Genomic DNA, 18,551 nt, shown 5'->3' on the forward strand with positions numbered 1-18,551 from the left:
GGAGAGCAAAACCTCTTGCATAATCACTTTATCCTAATACCAAGGCTGCTTTGTAGTTTTTAAAAGGACACAGTGGGTTTGCAGAGTGATTATGTTGGAGATTGCTTTAGTTTAGGATACAGGAATAGAGAGCCTTATTTTGTGCCTGATTGAGGTAGAATGAGAGATAGAGGGAGACAAACACACTGAAAGCCTCAGCAGCAGTAAAGAGAAGAGTGCTGACATTGCCCGGTAGAAAAAAAGTATATTTATTATTCATCGGTATAAAATATTCATTTCAAAAAAGGCTGTGCAACACAAACATATGGTCAGTACCTTTCAAAGTGCCTGTAACAGCATGTGCAAAATAGAATCTCAAAGATCTAGAACATTGTGTTTTCTAGACAAGTTAATAATATTAGGACTTTGGATCACATTACACTGTGACAGGCTTACATTTAAACCCCATCCATTCCTCTCACCTTAAAGTGCCAATGGTGATTAAATCCACTTTCTATGAGTGGCATAAATGGCACCCCTGTGATTGTTTAAGTCTGGGGATCCAGTGGAGCTACAATTGACTGACGATGAGGCACAAAGAACACACAACACAGTACGTTTAGTTAGTACTCCCAAAATGGCCGCCAGCCAGAACAGTCCAGGAACATTCTGATTTGCAGAGGAACTTCATCTCTTGGAGAAGTGCTTCTTGCGTGTGTGGGAGTTCGAGAGACTTCATGTTCTGGATCTGGATGATAGTCAATGCAGCTATGTGTGTATTGGCACACAAACAGTGATATGTCTGGCATAGATTGTGTGGTGGTTTGAGTCTGGTAAGGTTTGGCAGTCTACACATCAACGGGGTAGTGTATGTGTGCGTTGTGTGCGCATCTGTGCGGGCAGCAGGCCTGGAGCAGCACCTTGCGAATGTCTTTGTTTCTCAGACTGTAGAGTATTGGGTTCAGCAATGAGCTGCCTGCTGCTGGCACCAAGGTGGCGTAGGTGTACAGAGGAGGGCTGGATGCATCTCCTAACAGCCCCCAGAGGGAGAAAGGCATCCAGCAGCCCACAAACACACTGAGGACCAGGATCAACCGAGAGAAGCCCCTTCCACTGCTGTGTTTGCTTGCATATGATTGGTTGGTAGAGAGGAAGTGCCTCTGGGTAGCGATGGCGTGGGCATGCCGCCTCGCCACACGGCAGATCCCAGCGTACAATTGCAGGGTTACCATGACAACCACCAGGAATCCACCACACAGCAGCGATAGGTATGTCCGGGTCAGAGGGCGTGCTACAGAACAGGAGTTTGGCTCTCCCAGACAGTGCCATCCCATTGCAGGTCCCGCCCCAATGACACACGCACCCAACCAGACCAGCAGCAGGAGGATGGCGGCTCTGTAACGTGATTCGCTTGAACCATAGGTGAGGGCGTGGCTTAAAGACAGGTATCGGTCCAAAGCAACACCCATCAGGCTACAGAGTGAGGCAATCAGTGATGTCACCAGCAGTCCTGAGGTCAGCAATTCTGACCAATCACTTGGCTCAACGCAGAACAGGAAGAGGAAGTGCAAGATCAAAGCAACACCCGCCAGGAGATCAGCCAATCCGAGGCTAGCCAGCAGCAGAAAAACAGGGGCGCGAAGAGACGGGGTGGCCAGGATGGTGGTGACAACTATTGCATTTTCAGTGGCAATGAGAGTTCCTGAAACACACAGGGCCACACCCCACACTGTGAGAGGCGGGACTTCATACGTAGGTGAGCTATCCAGTCGATCCAGAGGGAAGAAGGGGTCTGCACCTGAGGACTCATCCCAGCCCAGGTCAGAGGCGTTCAGGGTCATGGCTTTTCAGCAGTCACACAAACCCAACCTAAGAGAGAGAAAAGGAAAAAGATGTTGACATTAGCTCTAATGTGTCATTAGCATCTCCATCTGTCCATTAAACAGCCTGTTGCTATCCAAAAGCTGTGGTTTCAGCCTGTGGAGCTGCAAGAGGCTGGATGTGGCATCTGGCAGAGCAGAAGAGGACTTAATGTGGTGATGGAGCATTTAAGATGTTATGCTCTTGTAATCTAAAGCAGTTGAGCTAAATAATAATAGATTAGTGCATAAAGTGGTATTAGTGATTGTCATGCCCTGAGCTCTCCTGCTCTTATCATTTGTAATGTTATATTGTCTTGTATTGGTTTTTTTTGTTGTACAGAGGGATTCAAAAATAGATTTATTTAGTTAGTAGCCTATTGGGACAGATACCGTATTCAATAATTAGACTTATAAAAAACATATTGTATTTACCTAACTAATTAGGCTAAGGGTATACCCCATTTTGTCCCTAGATGAGATTTATTTAAAGAAAAACTAAAAATTAGCCTTAACAGTGCAATGTAAAATATGCATTTACAGAACACAAGCAAATAATATAAAATACAAATTACAAGCTGAGAAATACTTAAACGTAGACTATTTTGTAATTGCCCCTTTAAGATAAATGGTTTTTTTTTCAGCCCATAAATGTTTTATTATTATTAACTCAAATACATTTTATATAGTAATACTGCTTGAAGCCTTTGAAATGTCAGTGACGTCACAATGTGTAGTCTTGCAGGAAGTCACGCAAATCATATCAATCAATTATAATATGTAGGCTTAATTCAACTTGATAGAGTTACTAAAACATGAATGGATCAATTATATTCTGTCATTGATTATAATTAATAAACCATTAATAACCTATATTCATTCTTAGCATGTCACACTAAATCTAGTGGCTATTACTGGCTTCCACCTTTGGTTCTATCCTACACACGTTTCAGGAGCATCCAAACATCTTATATAGCCTACCATGCATTTATAGGGTGGCTGGTTAAAATGTAATCTGTAAACTCACTTCCAGATGAAGTTAGTGAGCTACAGTGTGGGGTTTCCCTTTTAGTTAATGTCCAAACATGAGGGATACTACACTGTAAAGTAATGAGGCTACAGTTAGGCTATTTAAGGAATTCGCCTGATACGATGTTAAGATGCTATGGTGTGTTATCTGCTTGTTCTTTAACACAATGTCAAACTGTACTGCACGCCTACTGAAAGGAAATACCACACCGTGACTGTAACACATTAACGGATTTTAAGATTCTTTCTTTTTTCCTTATATCCTACAGGAGGGGTTTTGGGGGTACCAGGAGTCTTTCATTCTCCTCCCCTCTCGCATCTCAGTATGAAGGTATATCCCTCCTCCTGGTGCGGAAGACCCTGTTGTGTAATACAATTGAGGATTCATTGCACCACAGAGGGTGTCCCCGACTCACTCACGCAAACACGATCACACATCGCACAGACACGAAAACATGCATATAATAGAGTATTCATCTTACCTTATTAACGTGATTTCGTGATTCCTGTGCGAGAGTTAAACCGATTTCTTCTCTCCTCTTATACGATCTAAGCCAAATGATGGAGATGTGGTGATGCTGTCCGCAGTGATGCTCGGTAGCCTACCAGTCTAAATAAGGAGAAGAGTCCCTGTGTGTGACAGCGCTCCGTGCTCCTGTCTTCATCAAAGTTGCACCAAACTTGGCGTCTCTTGCATCTCTTTTTCTTCAATCTCTCCGGAGCGCCTATGGGAGGAAGAATGGATGCTCTTGCGCGCGGACTCATCCACAAGAGAGCCGGTCTGACGTCAGTGACTGGGAGGCTCGACCAATGAGGTGCCGGCATTGAAGTGCGGGGAGACTAGGGAGGGGATGTACAAGGAGTAATTTCATTCAGAAAAATGCGGCATCTCTGGCGCCCCTCCCACTGCGGTTCACTCTTGCTCTCATTTCTTGTAAATAATGACCACCAATAGCCCCCACCCCCACTCCACACACACACACACACACACACACACACACACACACACACACACACACACACACACACACACACATTTATCAATAAGACCCAGGGGCCTGGTTGAATGAGATGATATTGTTTTGTGTTGGGCAGGGCTCAGAGGTGTAGAACTGCGGGGACAGAGCTCAGGGCTGGCGCTGTCCACGGTGCTGAAACGCATCAGGATGAGTCATGGGGAGATGTCCTGCAGAGCAACAATGTCAAATTGACACTTCAAGTGAAAACCATATGACAATGACATAATTGTACCTTTCATAGCCAAAACCCGACTATGACTTTTATATAATAATAATAACAATAATACAACATCAGCACAAACAGAAGCCTCAAAATTGATCACAGACTTCAATAAACGCCTCTCTGACACTATTTATTTAGATTGTACATAATGAGGTTCACACATGTAATAATATTAATAATTATAATAATGAAAAAATATCCCTAAAATAATTTAGAAATCTTATGGGACCGTGCCTGTATAGATGTGGATGGGGAGGGGTTTCTGGTAATCAAACAAAACCAGAAATGGCATTTATTTTGCGTGTTGTCTAATGTATTTATTTTAATTTTTTATTTGAGCATGCTCACATAGAAACACAGCCCCCAAGTCGACCTACAGTATTTTAACAGCAGCAGGGAATACAAGGCTTCCCCGGTTTGATAGTGAGCGTGGGTGCTGCAGGATGGCCTGAACTGTTGTCTACGTGGTCGAGCATATCAATGCGCTAACTGGGGGGATCTAGTCCTGTTCGAGCCATATTAGGACACGCTTCCTGCCAATAAAATCCTCCTACGTCACCTTGAGGATCTGAAATGCAACACTTGTCACCTTCAAAAATGTCGAGCGTCTCCAAATTACTGCAAAATTACAGCTGTTTTTCGTCTGAAACACTATTGTAATGGATCCCTGTTTTATGTCCTTACACTAATGTCTTTTATTCAGTTATATCACATATGTGTATTTGTAACACTGTAATACTAACAGGTCCTTTGCTCGTAAATTGCAGCATTATCCACAAGTTTTGTCGCTGGTGTATCGATTTTTGGCCAGCAGTGGGAGCATCCGTCGAGGAAGAGATCGTGCTCTACAGGACTGCAGAATATCCCTTTGAGGTTGTTTTTTTGGCACGTCGATACACAAACAGCCACCCTGTAGAGCTGCACATGTACCCAGAAAATGTGTGAGATAGCATATGAAATGTGGGTGTACATGAGCCACGTCGGTGTGAATGAGGAGGTGGTGATGGTGTAATTCACTGCATAAAGCTGAAAAGAGTGTCGTAATTCTGGGCTCAATGCACCTGACTTTGAGGGCAGGCTGTGACTCAGTGCATCTACATCACAAAGCAGCACTTTGCAGGTCAGAGGCTTGTACTTTTTGTGCTGGTGCATTTGCATGTATGTGTACATAGGGCTGGAGTAGGGCGCCCTTTTGTCTTATTTCCACATCACCATTCCACAAAGTGATCAATCAGACTTCTAGACATCAATCAATATCAATAATATCAAACCTTTCTTGTGTCCAGATGCTGTATATTCAGATTATGTCTTAATAGTTGTGACTGTTAGAATGTGTCTGAAACTTGTAATTGATTTGTGATCAGATCAGTGATCTTGGCCACACAGCTAGTGAAAAGTATTGCAGTAATTATTGAATACCTACTTTAAAACCTTGTCTGAGTTGTCTAAGTCAATTATTGATTGATTGACAAGTGACTAGGTAGCACTTCATCACAGTCAGTGACCCATTTGAGGTGATGATAGAATATTGACGCACATGCTGTCTACTGTGTATACATAGTCGCATGCCAACATCGGGGTGTTTTCACACCACAGTATAAATATAGCTGTCCTTTTGGATTGGATCACTCAAGACACATATTCAATCAATTAGCCAATTTTATTTGTCACATGAAATTGAGGTACAAATCTAGTTATATGTAATCCCATCAGCTCCTTCTACTTGTGCATGATTAATCATAAAGCAGATTATTATTATTTGTAATTTTATTGTTCCCAACTACTGTATCAGACACATCCCTGATTAAAACAAGCACCCTGATAGTGCTGATAAAGTGTCTTAAACAGATGTTTTCCAGCAGATGCCTGATGTAAATGTACTTGTTTGAGTCTTCACACTCTTCACACTGTTCACACTTCACTTCACACAGCTGGTTCTAGTTTATTTCCTGGAACAATGGTTGCTACTTTTAATTGGCTTGTGAGCGCTTAAGATACTTGACACCCTTTGCCTTTGAGTGAACAAAGGAGGGATTTTCCCTTTAGGTTGTTTAATTTCAAGACTGTGTTGCCTGGATAGGTGAAAGTATCTTGTATTTTGTCAAGAAAAAAAGTCAGAAAAAATAGAATGTTGTCTTACAAGTATATATTTTAGCAATGGTAGCGGTGGTGCTCACTGAAATATCTCAAAACTATTGGATGGATTACCATGAAATGTGGTTAAGACAATAATGTTGCAGAGGATACATTTGATTTGAACGTTGAATCCCTAATGACTAGCATGACTACTATAAAAGTTTATTGACTGCAGATTATTTGCATGAAAATGTACAGTTAATGTTCCCATGTGTGTCAACATTGTTAATGGTGTTTGTAAGGACATATGTGTGAATGCAGTGTGTGTGCACTGCCTGCAGAAGGAAACAGGTGTCACTCTGTCCAAACTGGTGTGTATTTCAGGAGGGTTGAGGTGGGCCAGTTGGTTGCCAGGAAACAAAGTTTGGGTATTACTCATGTTACACAGATCTCTGTGTCTCCTGTCTTTCTCTCTGTGTCCCAGCCAGGAGCCATTTCTCTATACTGTAAGCAACTATTGGATACCCCTTTGAGGACTTACAGAAGATATTTGTACTGAAACTGTTTTGGTGACACCTTTATTATTCTACAAACGCCAAAGTGTTCAGCTGTCAATTGCAGGTATTGGCGCTCTGTGGCTGTCAGGATGCAACAGTTGGTGTTGAAGGTCCTCTTCTCCACACTGCTGCTTCTAGCAGTGGTGCCCTCTGTGTACCCACAGTCAGGTATGGGTCCATCCACATGTCTTGCATTTATTAACTTATTGTATGACACTGCGGTGTATTTTGGTCTTATCAGAAACCTGTTGTTGTGTCTTCCTACACTTGGCATTTGATATCTCCTTTCCTTGACTCATGTTTTCACTATTTGATCTCCTTCAAGAGTCCCTGATAACATCTCCCCTAATATCTGTGAGGATGGCTTATTCTCCAGTACATTTTACCTTATTGTCATCTTGTGAGAGGTGAATGAGAATCTACTCCCTTTTCTTTGGCATTATTCTTGAATTTTTGCCTATTCCAACATTGTCCAGACTGGTGGGATGTCTTGCAATAATTAAAAGCTGTTAAAATGTGTCTGTAGGAAGATAATTGTGCATTGATCAATTAACTGGTTTGAGTGACACTTCTAATTGACTGCCAGATCCGTCTCTCCTACAGATTGTTCTCAAGCGGAGTCATGTGACCTGTGCGTTGGCGAGTCCATGCTCAACCTGACAGGCTGTGTCTGGAGGCTTTGTCCAGATGGTGATACGCACACACACACACACACACACACGCACACGCACGCACGCACGCACGTACAAACACACACACAGACACACACACACACACACACACACACACATGCAGACACACACCTCCATGACCTTTGATAGTAATTCAATCATCAAAGCTGCTGTAACATAAGCTTCCCAGGTTTATACAAGATGACTGAATTATTTAGTATGCCAGGAACGCAGACATCTCACACACACACACACACACACACACACACACACACACACACACACACACACACACACACACACACACACACACACACACACACACACACACACACACACACTAAAGTGCTTGTTCTCTCTGTCTCAGGTAATGATACAGGCATGTGTGTGACTGATGGGGGCAACTCGGCAGACAACGGCATGAACTGCAGCTGGACTAGGGTGTCTGAATTGTGCACAGGTAGCTAGCAAACAAAACAAATCCAAAATTAACTAAATGTATTTATCTGCAACCTCAGTAATTCTCATTTCTTGTGGATGTTTTATTTCCCAGTTGTAGAGACTGTAGCTGAGGGAGGAGGTGAAGGTGACTCAGGTAAATTGTATCGACTCTAGCATCCCTCCCCACCCCCTTCCCTCCCTCTTGAGTCAGACGTTTATTATTCCCATAAGAGCTGAGTAAAATGTTCCTCAATGCCCCCTCAGTCATTTTAACCAGAAACAAAAAAAAACTTTTCCCACCCCACTCTGCTTTCATGTAATTTCAGTGACTCTTCCTTTTCTTTCCCTCCAGGTGATGGTAGTAACACCAACTCTGAGTTCTCCCAGGCCAAGTTTGACATGTCCAGTTTCATTGGAGGCATCATACTGGTGCTGTGTGTGCAGGCAGGTGGCTTCTTCGCCATGCGCTTCCTCAAATCCAAAGAGCAGAGCAGCTATGATCCCATGTGAGTTTATTGCACTTAGGTGTTAGAGAACAAAGAATTTGACGTGACTGTATCAGTTTAAGTGCATGCATGTAAATGTGTCTGTGCCAATGAGTTAAGTGACAGTCTGTTGGTGCAACAGCAGCCTCTGGTGGCAGGAGTGATCAACAGCACCCAATGTGCAATGTGATTCACCTTTAATATCCCTCTATATTGTATTTGGATTCTGATCACAAAACCCATCTGTCCAAATCAAAATTCTGCATCTCTTCACACAGAGAGCAACCACAGTGAAGACATGATGTATGAAGGACAAACAGGCGAGGATTGAGGACAGCAGAGCAGTGACTCATCGAGGTCTGACGACAGTGGGTTTTGTTTTTTTTGAGCCCCTGTCATTTTTGGTTTTGTCCCCATGTGTACCCCTAGGGGATAGGTGTGTTTATAGGAGGATATTTTTCTCAGAATACCGCATTGTGTAACGAGTGTCTGTGCACTGTGTTTGTATAGTATTTATATTCCAGAGACATTTTGGCTGTTGGTATTCCTACAACCTGACAAATGAGAAACAAAAAGGCTCTGATTTTCCCAGCACTTTCAGTGATTCATCTTTGTGACCAAACCCACCATACATTTTCACCAATGCTACGTGTTAAGTGTTTGTCCTACAAACAACAAGCAACTAGCTGTATCAAATCAGCTGTTTTAACTGTGTAAATAGTACAGTGCGGTTATGGGAAAGAGTAATATAATCCCAATGTAGACAGTAGGTCAGACAAGGTCATAACAGGCATTTAAACGTTTTTCAAGAACCCTAAAATAGACCAAAATGAGACTGTTGTTGATTTTGCCCATCATCTCAGAGGACGTCTGTGTTTTTAATGAGGAGCTGCATAACTTTCTAGTGTTTTATTGGAACCAACTATTTAAATATTTATGTATGTTATATCTTTTTATTTACTTGCAGTGAGTAAAATGATTTAGCTGGGGACCCTAAGGAGCCCCTTAGAACATAGAAATTAAGCTTTATAATCTTAGCAATAGTCATTTAAACGTCATGCCTACTTACAATATGGTTTTAGCACCACTCCTCTGATTTGTGTGTGTTTTTATTTTGACTTGTCAATAGTCTTTTTTTTTATAAATTAATTTTCATTGAGGAGATTTCTGTTTGACTGCTCATAATTATATTATATACATATCAGCTTTAACCCTTTAATAACAGTTCAAAGAGATGTGATGTGACCCTGTTTACTCGTGGTAATGCTGGTTACGTTTAATATGAACAGTTTTTGTGATACCATTAAAATGAAAAATGCTTAAAAAGGCTGGCAGCCTGATTAAACTATGGATAAACACCTGTTACTGTGTGTGTGTCATGTCTGCTTTTTTGCATGCAAATGAGGATTTAGTAACGGCTAATCACAGTCAGACATTATACAGTTATGTGTTGAGTACATACAGTATTTGCCCATATCAGCAGAGTGAGTGAACCGATTCGGCTGTAATCTGGGTGCGACCAGAGACATACTCCCAGTATCTGTAGATAAGAATCACCTATTAATCCACACATATCTGATTGTCAGAAGGGATCCTAGCATGCAGCAGGGACAGAGTACTGATGGAGGCCTTTAGGGGAGCAGCGGGATAGCTGGTTGGATGCACCAGACACAGTCTGAGCCAGGACCTATACAGGCTTGAATAAGCCCACACAAAAACGTTTCCCAACTGGCCACTGAGTGTGGCTGTCATCCAAATCTGTTGACAAAGGACAGGACTGAATACAGGTCTTTCTCACTCTGAATGCACCCTCCCCCAACAAACACACACACACACACACACACACACACACACACACACACACACACACACACACACACACACACACACACACACACACAAGTTGACAAAAAAGTTGAGACAGGCATCATGTGCTGCTGGCTTTACTCCCTTTAAAACAAGCATAGATATGTGTCATATTTGCATATGTGTGCATAGTAGGCTACTGTAGGTGCAGCAGCAATCTTAGTGTGTGGCCAAATGTGTGTTTAGCAGGTGTGGACAAGAAGGAAAGTTACATCCCACCTCCACCCTGCCATTTGGTGAAACATCCGTGTTTGTCACACACACACACACACACACACACACACACACACACACACACACACACACACACACACACACACACACACACACACACACACACACACACACACACACACACTTTCCTCTCGTGTTTGTTCCGCCTCATGCTCGCCTCCCAGCTGACTGTGGCCTCTGTGTGGAGGGCGTGCTCTCTTCGTTTACTCTGCACACAGACCTCGACCGACATCGACACACCGCAATCTGGACAACTTTTCACGAAACTTTTCACAGATGGAAGAGGCGGAAGCTCTCAAGTAAGGTAAAACAATTTTTTTTTATGTTTCTCTGTGTGTATTTGTAATGAATGTGAAAGGGGAGAGTTTAACCTTTAATCCAAAAGTGGCGACAGGTGTCCTGTCTCTCGCGCTGTTCATTATGAGGAAAGTGCTGCATGCGCCTATTTTTCCTAAAGGAAACTTCATGTAAATTGGCTTGACCAGATACTTTATTAATCTTTCGAAAATAAATGTCATTTTACGTTGTGTAAAAAAGGAAAGCAACTGTTTAATCAGATGAGTACATCAATGCAAATCGTACTTTTTACAATACATTATACAGTTAATGTCATCCACTACTAACTCTAATATTATAATTTTTTTGTGTTGGTTTAGGTGTCAGGTTGTGAAAGCTGTGGTGCGCTTGCATGATATTCTGTTTGCCAAACTCATAAACCCAGGAGGAACGCTTTGCGCATGTGTTAATTACTCAAAGGTAACCGCCTCAAGGCAACACACACACACACACACACACACACACACACACACACACACACACACACACACACACACACAGAGGATATATTTTGGTGCAGCAGGTCAGTTAATTACATATAGACGTTTGCTTTCCTCTTTTAACAAGTGTCAAAGCACGTAATGGCAGCTTGTTTAATTTCCAAGCCTTTTGTAATTTAAGTAGGCTACTACTCTACAGTAGAGAGCATTTAGAGCAGGAGCGAAGGAAAGCCATTTAAAAACAGAAATAGTGTACCTGACACAGCATGTGTCCTCGCCCACTGAGGCACCAAAGCTACAGGACACTGATCAATGATCTTTGATTAAGTGTATTGAATGGTTTGAATGGGAAACCGCAAGACAAACTCCAAAGGTATCTCAAGATAATTTACAGGATAAGATAGAAGATAAAACATATGCCTGTTAAATAAAAATAAAATAAAAAAATAAAATAATATCTTGACACTTCCTTTGCTTTTGAGAAGCAGAACACTTTTAACTTTTAAGGCCTCAAGAACTATTCCAATAAAACAATCTAAGAAGGAAAAATCGACTCACAACTTTTATTGACATATGCAACATGTGATCCCTCACATGTTGCAAAAGTGGACAGTGCTTCATTTTAAGGGGTCATAGGGCAAAAAGGTTGGGAAACTGGTCTAACAAGCCAAAATGTTCCCTTCTGTAAAAACTCTGAACAAAGTCTCTCTCATCTGTTTCAATTATTGGTAACATAAATTTGTATCATAAATTGTAACACTGTTTTCCTTCCTGAATATTTATCTGTGTGAACCAACCTTGAACCAATCCTTCTTTCCTCTGGTGCCTCTTTCTCATCTTTCTATTCTCACGTCATCTAAGTTAATGGAGCGATTGTTAAAAAATGTACTGTATATATCCTTGTTTGTCTCATTTAACCCTCAGAACGTTGTGAACTGAACCCTGCTTTGTGTCACTTTGTTCTCGAGATCTTGTAACTGCTTTCAGAATCAACTCACAGGTGAAGCCAGTAGATAATAGGATATGAACCACAAAACGATCGGGATCAGATTGTTTTCTAACAATTATGAAGCATGTTCACATGTAATTAGAGATGAATAGGTGCCATATTTTTGTTTAAGGATTGTTGTTTTGCCTCTCACTCAGGGATGGAGGAGGAGCTGGTTGACTCTTCTCTTGACTTGAGCCACCTGACAGAAGAGGAGCAGTCCACCATCCTGCAGGTCTTAGAGCGGGACTTGGATCTGCGTCATCGTGATGAAGGACGTGTAAGGTCAGAGGTGACTGTTTATCCTTTTTAGCTGTCAGTTTTGTCCAGTGATTTACACTTGCATACAGACAGGTGGCAAATAAAAGGAAATAACTACATTACATATCTCAGTAAGGTTGCATAGATAGATAGATAGATAGATAGATAGATTGTACAAGTCTCTCCACCATTCTTACAAAAGATATTCCTTCATTTGGTGTTTTGATGATGGTGGTGGAGAGCGCTATCTTACACATCAGTCTAAAATATCTCATAGGTGTTCAGTTGGGTTGAGATCTGGTGACTGATTTACATAATTTTCATACTCATGAAACCATTCAGTGACCCCTCGTGCCCTGTGAATGGGGGCCATTGTCATCCTAGAGGATAAAACTCACATCTGGATAGAAATGTTACATCATTGGATGAAGATGACCTCTCAGAATAACTTTGTATTGATCTGACGCTTCCTATCAAAAGGGACAACTCACCGTCAAATCAAAAAAGCTAATAGGATGATAATGCCTTGATTGTATTATGCAGTACAAGCATTCTTTGATTAAGGTCGAAAATACACTTTTGTACGAGTGCATGTTTGCTGTGTGACTGTTTCGGAAATATGAAAGCATGTAAGCTTAATACCATCTGAAATAATAATGGTTTTGATACAGGGGCCCTCTATGATATAGGACCCACTTTAAGACCCTTATCATGTCGGTTGATATTGTGCTTTAATAATGCACGTTTCCAAACAAACTTAGTCAGATTACAACAAATGAATTGTCACACTGTGAACCCAAAGCTTTTGGGGGCTCTTGAGGGTCTGGGGCCTAGCGGCAGCTGCCAAACTTGCCTCAGTGGGGGAAGTCAAAGAACAACACAATGAAATTGTTTCTGCCTACAGAGCGGAGCAGCTCCTGCATCTGACAAATCAATTGGTTAATTGATTAATCAACTAATCCTTTCAGCTCTACTATCAGTGTGGCAAATGTATCAAAGAGAAGTGAACATGTTGTGGTTAATATAAATGGGAACCTGGCAAGTCAAATGTTGTGTTTTTTTAATGAGCAGAATTGACACATCTTTGTGACTGTTTAGTTTGGGAAAATGGCTGACATCAGCTGACAGTTGGTCATGTTTGTTTGCTGTTTAACTCATTTCAATGCTGCAGGGTCCTCCAGCAGACAGAGACAGATCTGTCACGTTTCCGCTTCCTGTCAGGAGCATGGTTCAGCGAGGAACTCGGCAAACGCCATCGCAACTGGACGTCAGGATGTGCGCTCGTCCACGCCACCATACGCCACAGGAAGACCAAGAACAGAGGTACGTTTTCAGTTAATGCAGTATTACTTTTACAGGCCTGTGGGGCTGTTTTCTTTACTGTAATAGGGATATCCCAGTGACCGTTCTGCATTTGTTGCCATGGTAACAGATGTGCCCCTGACTGAACTGTTCAATGAAGAGAGAGAGGAAACCTCCCGCAACAATAACACCTCTCCTGAGGAGACAAGACTGAAGGACAGAAAAGAAGAGGATAGTGGCGGGTTAGTGAGTCACAGAACATTTATTTATTTTTTAACGTGTGTGGAGCTGCATTTTCCAATATCTTCTTTGTGTTTTTCAGGAGTCAAGGAAGTTTGAAACCTGTACCCACACCCAGAACAAAAACACCCTTAGCACAGGTCTGTGTGTGTATGCTTGCTGCTTTTTTCATGCTTGAAAAACAAATAATCTAAATATGAATAATTATCTTCAATTCCAGGGTCTCCAGCATAGCAATAGTTCCTCATCATCCAAAGGTATGGACGTTTCTCAATCAATGCCTCTGTACCTCTTTAGCTGTCTCTTAGTATTATTATTAACTCATTCTCAACTCCTTCTGCTCATAGAGTGCGAAAGAAGAAGTAATGGCTACTCAGAGGAACCTGAGGTGAATTATTTAAATGTCTAAATTATCTCTCACTCACTTTGCCTTTTTAATAGGGGAGTATTAAGTATTTATATTATAAGTAGTTGAAGGACATGATATATAGCGAATAGGGAGAGGGCCAGAGATGATTGATAGTGACGCTGTATCTGAGAGTAATTGGTGTGTGTGTGCGTGCGTGTGTGTTTAGGAAGACTTTGGCGGTCACAACGGGGAAACTGACTCTCTGAGCAGCTGCCTGACAGAGCCGGATCCAAATTCTCTGAAAACCAGCAGCTCCACCGGCAGCCTTCATTCAGGCTACACGGTACACACACACACACACACACACACACACACACACACACACACACTCACACTTGATCAGTTGGCTATCCAGCGACGCAAGATGACTCAGCTCCGGACAATGACGCAGGAGCTGATCTCTGTTCTGCATGTGTTATAGCTCAGTGGAAGCATGATGAGTCTGTTCAGCTCAGGGGATTTTGGATTGGTGGAGGTGAGGGGCAGTATCCAATTCTCATTGGTTTACGACACCCAGAAGGAGGAGCTGCAAGTCAAAGTGTATCGCTGTGAGGACATCGCTCCAGCACGCAAGAATCACTCTGATCCGTAAGTGACAGTACATGTGTGAATGTGCATCTTGCAGCAACAAGCTCACGTACAAAGTCAGTCAAAAAATGTCTTGTGTGTGTGTGCGTTTTTCACAGATACGTTAAAAGCTATCTCTTGCCGGACAAGTCGAGTCACAGTAAGAAGAAAACTGCAGTGAAGAAGAAGACACTTAACCCAGTCTATGATCAGACGCTCCGAGTGAGACACTCTCATTTACATATTACATAAAGTGGCCTCCTTCACAAATATCCCACTTCTGCCATCTGTCCCTCAGCTCTCCTCCATGTGTCCTGCAACATGCACTGCAGTCACTTGTATCTTGAAGATATCCGATCAATAAATTACCAGATTTAAAGTTTAGTGGGTTTTTTTCTGGTCTCGTCTCTCATAGTATAAAGTGCGGATAGGAGAGCTGCGGAGCAGGACCTTGAACTTGTCCGTATGGCACGCCGAGCACCTGAGCAGGAATGTGTTCCTGGGGGAGGTGGAGGTGTCTCTGGGCCTCTGGGACTGGACCTGCACTCTGCCTCTGTGGCAGGACCTGCAGCCGCGGGTATGGAAGAGCTGACAAGAATTGCATACAAATGTCTGAAGACATGCTGTGAATTTCAACTAAGGTCTTATGTAACCTTAATCTTTTCCTGTTCTTCACACTTCTGCCTCCCTCCCCTCTTGCTTTATCTATCTCTTTCTTCCTGTATCTTTTTCCTTGCCTTTATATTTTTTTCTTTATTCGGCTTACCCTTCACCCCTTGACGCAGGTTAATTTGAATCCAGACTCCATTACTAGTCGTGGGACCATCTTGCTCTCTATAAAGTTCATCCCAGACGGATTTGAGGGTGAGCAGAGCAACCACATCATGGATGAAAGTTATGTCTCACCTTCATCATGTGTCTCATACTGTGTGTGTGTGTGTGTGTGTGTGTGTGTGTGTGTGTGTGTTTTAAGGTGGTGGACTGCCTCTGTCAGGAGAGCTTCACATCTGGCTTCGGGAGGCTCAAGGTCTCCTGGCCAACAAAGGGGGCTTTATAGACTCCTTTGTCAGAAGGTGCATCAGCTCTTCAACATGTTTAGTGATATTTTGTCATCTATCTATCCTTGCAGCAGTTTTATTTGTAGAATATAATTTGACTATTTATTTACTGTGTAAATGTAAGGTTAAACATCTAATCTGCGTATACATACCCACCATATCTAAATATAACTGAATTGTGGTTTGAATCTGAATTTAATTGTCTCTTTATTATAATTCCACACCCCACAAGCTACATACTCCCAGACGCCAGTCGGCAGAGTGGTCAGAAGACGCGGTTGGTGAAGCGCTCCATCAACCCCACCTACAACCACACCATGGTGTATGATGGCTTCCACTCCAGCGACCTGAGAGAGGCATGCGCTGAGCTGACTGTCTGGCAGCGCGAAGGGTTAAAGCAGCATGTCCTGGGAGGGGTTCGTTTGAGCTGTGGAACTGGTGGGTGTCTCTACACTAAATGACACCCTCAAAATCACACAGATGCTTTTTTTAATGCAGATCTTGATACCATACACTGTATCTCGGTAGTTTGCTGGTTTCATTTTGAGCAAACAAACATTTTGAAAGATTGGTCATTTGTTGGGGCTCTTTCTAGTTTTAGCGTAGCCTTCTGTGACAGATGATATAATAAGTGACCAGATAGGGGAACAATGCTCCTATCTTTACCTTGTTCTAAAGCAGCTGTCAGTGTACTGGTGATTAGGGACTGTATTTGTTCTCCTGTGCTTCAGTCCTTGTGGAGCCTGGTCTATGCGGAGGATCTTATCTTATCAAGTCACTCAGTTCCGGGCTGTTGTTGGCAGTGGGCTTTTTAAATTAACTCACTCACTGTTTATCTTGGGCTGTCTTCTACAAGTCAGTAGGTGACAAAAGGTTTGCAAGTTATTGAATAAAGCTTGAGCATCTCCTTTTTGAAATTCAGCTTTTCTGAGCTGTGATTAGAGATTCAATGCTACCTTATGGGTCACTTGACATTTCTTATGCTTGTAGGAGGGCTGCAGTTTCTGTATCAGGGGATGAGACATTAAAGGAGTTGTTTGATTGGTTGGTCAGCTTTGTAGATAGTGCCATAAAAGCAGTTTTATGATTGATCTACAGTGGTGTTAGGGTGATTGTGGTGACAGTATTTCCATCCAGTGCTTCACATTGCATTGCATTTAGTCCCTTTGGCATTTCAGGCATTTCAGATGGTCTTGTCATCAGAGGTCCTTTCAAGGTAACCAACGTTACTGTGCATTGCTAAATATCCACATATTGCTAAAAATGTGAGCAATGTGGAAATGTAGTTGTTGTGAAGTAGTTATTTTTAGTGTTTTGTGCATAGTAAAAAGGAGTGTGTAGAACTCAAGATGGAGCTGATGGAGCAGCAGCCTCGGTCTCATTGTGGGTTTCCTGAAGGAAGATGATGTCAGTAGAGTGGTGGGAAGTGAGAACTTTGATGAGGTTTTGCTCGTTGTCAACAGACTTTTAACATAACGTTGTAGTATTCAGAGGGCAGGGCCTACTTCTGTAGACTTTTGGGATTGTTACTGCTTTCAGTTTGGGGGGCTGTGGTAGTATATGTGCATATGCATGCATGTACTTACAGGAACAGTGGTCAGTTGTTGGGATGCGTTGAGGATTTCTTTGGTAATGACTTCAACATAAATAATAAATAAGTATGTGTTTTCTTAATGGTAGGTCAGAGTTATGGGGAGGATGTCAGCTGGATGGATTCCACCGGAGAGGAGGTCGCCGTGTGGACCTCCATGATCGAAAACCCAAACCACTGGGTCGACGCAACCCTATCAATCAGAACTAACCTTGCACACCGGTCCCAGTGACTGACACACACCTTGGCTTGCACACAAACACACATTCAAATAATGGTGGGACTGAGGATACCATCAGCACATTTAACCTCTCTGTCCCAATTTCTGTTTTTTTTATACATACAAACAACACAGGAGTTAGTGGTGCAATATTATGAACTAATTGGTGTAGATTAGAAATACTTGTACAATGTTTTACTTATATGTTTTTGGTTCAGTCTGTGTCTTATCTGACAAAAGTGTAATCCATTGTAGATTATTAATTAAATTTCAAACCTGACCTGATGAATCACACATGCTTCTTCTTTACTTCCTAAATTTAAAATATTACATCAAGGAGACAAAAATGGAGAGATAATTCTAAGAAATGAATAACCACATATTTATTTCAAATTGTTTCCCAGACCTCAGACTCTTTGGAGCATGCCAGAAAAATAGGCCTAATCAATTTCACCCTGAAGGAACATGTATTCTTCTTTATTGTCTTATTATTGTAATTATTATATTTTTAGGTGTCATTACTGTAATTGGATAGGATAGAATGGGCCTACAGTTGCATTTGTTCATTTTTCCCTTTTGATAAATTACCTGACTACCACCTTGTGGTCAGACTTTATACTTACTCTATATAGCCTACTTATCAGGGACATTACACAGGTACCCTAAAGAAAAAGGTAAAGAGCACAGGAGGAGAAGATTT

General features: G+C 42.0%; 3 protein-coding genes across 3 annotated transcripts; 2 read left to right on the forward strand and 1 right to left on the reverse strand.

Moving 5' to 3' along the window:
• Positions 1-230: 230 nt before the first annotated feature.
• On the reverse strand, positions 231-1,838 carry gpr3 (G protein-coupled receptor 3). Its single transcript, XM_078266914.1, has one exon. It carries the CDS (start codon positions 1,818-1,820, stop codon positions 828-830), a length of 993 nt encoding a protein of 330 aa, XP_078123040.1. The 5' UTR covers positions 1,821-1,838; the 3' UTR covers positions 231-827.
• A 4,444-nt stretch (positions 1,839-6,282) lies between these two features.
• Positions 6,283-9,692, forward strand: cd164l2 (CD164 sialomucin-like 2). Its single transcript, XM_078266915.1, has 6 exons — positions 6,283-6,910; positions 7,346-7,432; positions 7,781-7,873; positions 7,967-8,008; positions 8,207-8,360; positions 8,618-9,692. Exons 1-6 carry the CDS (start codon positions 6,832-6,834, stop codon positions 8,631-8,633), a joined length of 471 nt encoding a protein of 156 aa, XP_078123041.1. The 5' UTR covers positions 6,283-6,831; the 3' UTR covers positions 8,634-9,692.
• A 937-nt stretch (positions 9,693-10,629) lies between these two features.
• On the forward strand, positions 10,630-18,090 carry sytl1 (synaptotagmin-like 1). The gene is made up of 16 exons (XM_078268391.1): positions 10,630-10,743; positions 11,096-11,195; positions 12,362-12,488; positions 13,636-13,787; positions 13,897-14,008; positions 14,089-14,146; positions 14,227-14,263; positions 14,354-14,394; positions 14,582-14,698; positions 14,837-15,003; positions 15,102-15,204; positions 15,398-15,559; positions 15,768-15,846; positions 15,956-16,055; positions 16,273-16,478; positions 17,721-18,090. Exons 3-16 carry the CDS (start codon positions 12,364-12,366, stop codon positions 17,861-17,863), a joined length of 1,602 nt encoding a protein of 533 aa, XP_078124517.1. The 5' UTR covers positions 10,630-10,743; positions 11,096-11,195; positions 12,362-12,363; the 3' UTR covers positions 17,864-18,090.
• The last annotated feature ends 461 nt before the right edge of the window (positions 18,091-18,551 follow it).

The sequence above is a fragment of the Sander vitreus genome, chromosome 14 (genome assembly GCF_031162955.1).
Source record: "Sander vitreus isolate 19-12246 chromosome 14, sanVit1, whole genome shotgun sequence".
NCBI lineage: Eukaryota > Metazoa > Chordata > Actinopteri > Perciformes > Percidae > Sander > Sander vitreus.

What these genes read in the sequence shown, in the direction of transcription:
- sytl1 (XM_078268391.1), top strand. Translation starts at nt 12,364, where the DNA reads ATGGAGGAGGAGCTGGTTGACTCTTCTCTTGACTTGAGCCACCTGACA. An exon ending in CATCCCAGACGGATTTGAGG is followed by an intron (nt 15,847 to 15,955) that starts GTGAGCAGAGCA and finishes GTGTGTTTTAAG; the next exon opens with GTGGTGGACTGCCTCTGTCA. An exon ending in TCGTTTGAGCTGTGGAACTG is followed by an intron (nt 16,479 to 17,720) that starts GTGGGTGTCTCT and finishes TCTTAATGGTAG; the next exon opens with GTCAGAGTTATGGGGAGGAT.
- cd164l2 (XM_078266915.1), top strand. Translation starts at nt 6,832, where the DNA reads ATGCAACAGTTGGTGTTGAAGGTCCTCTTCTCCACACTGCTGCTTCTA. An exon ending in GGTGTCTGAATTGTGCACAG is followed by an intron (nt 7,874 to 7,966) that starts GTAGCTAGCAAA and finishes TTTATTTCCCAG; the next exon opens with TTGTAGAGACTGTAGCTGAG. An exon ending in AGGAGGTGAAGGTGACTCAG is followed by an intron (nt 8,009 to 8,206) that starts GTAAATTGTATC and finishes CTTTCCCTCCAG; the next exon opens with GTGATGGTAGTAACACCAAC.
- gpr3 (XM_078266914.1), bottom strand. Translation starts at nt 1,820, where the DNA reads ATGACCCTGAACGCCTCTGACCTGGGCTGGGATGAGTCCTCAGGTGCA.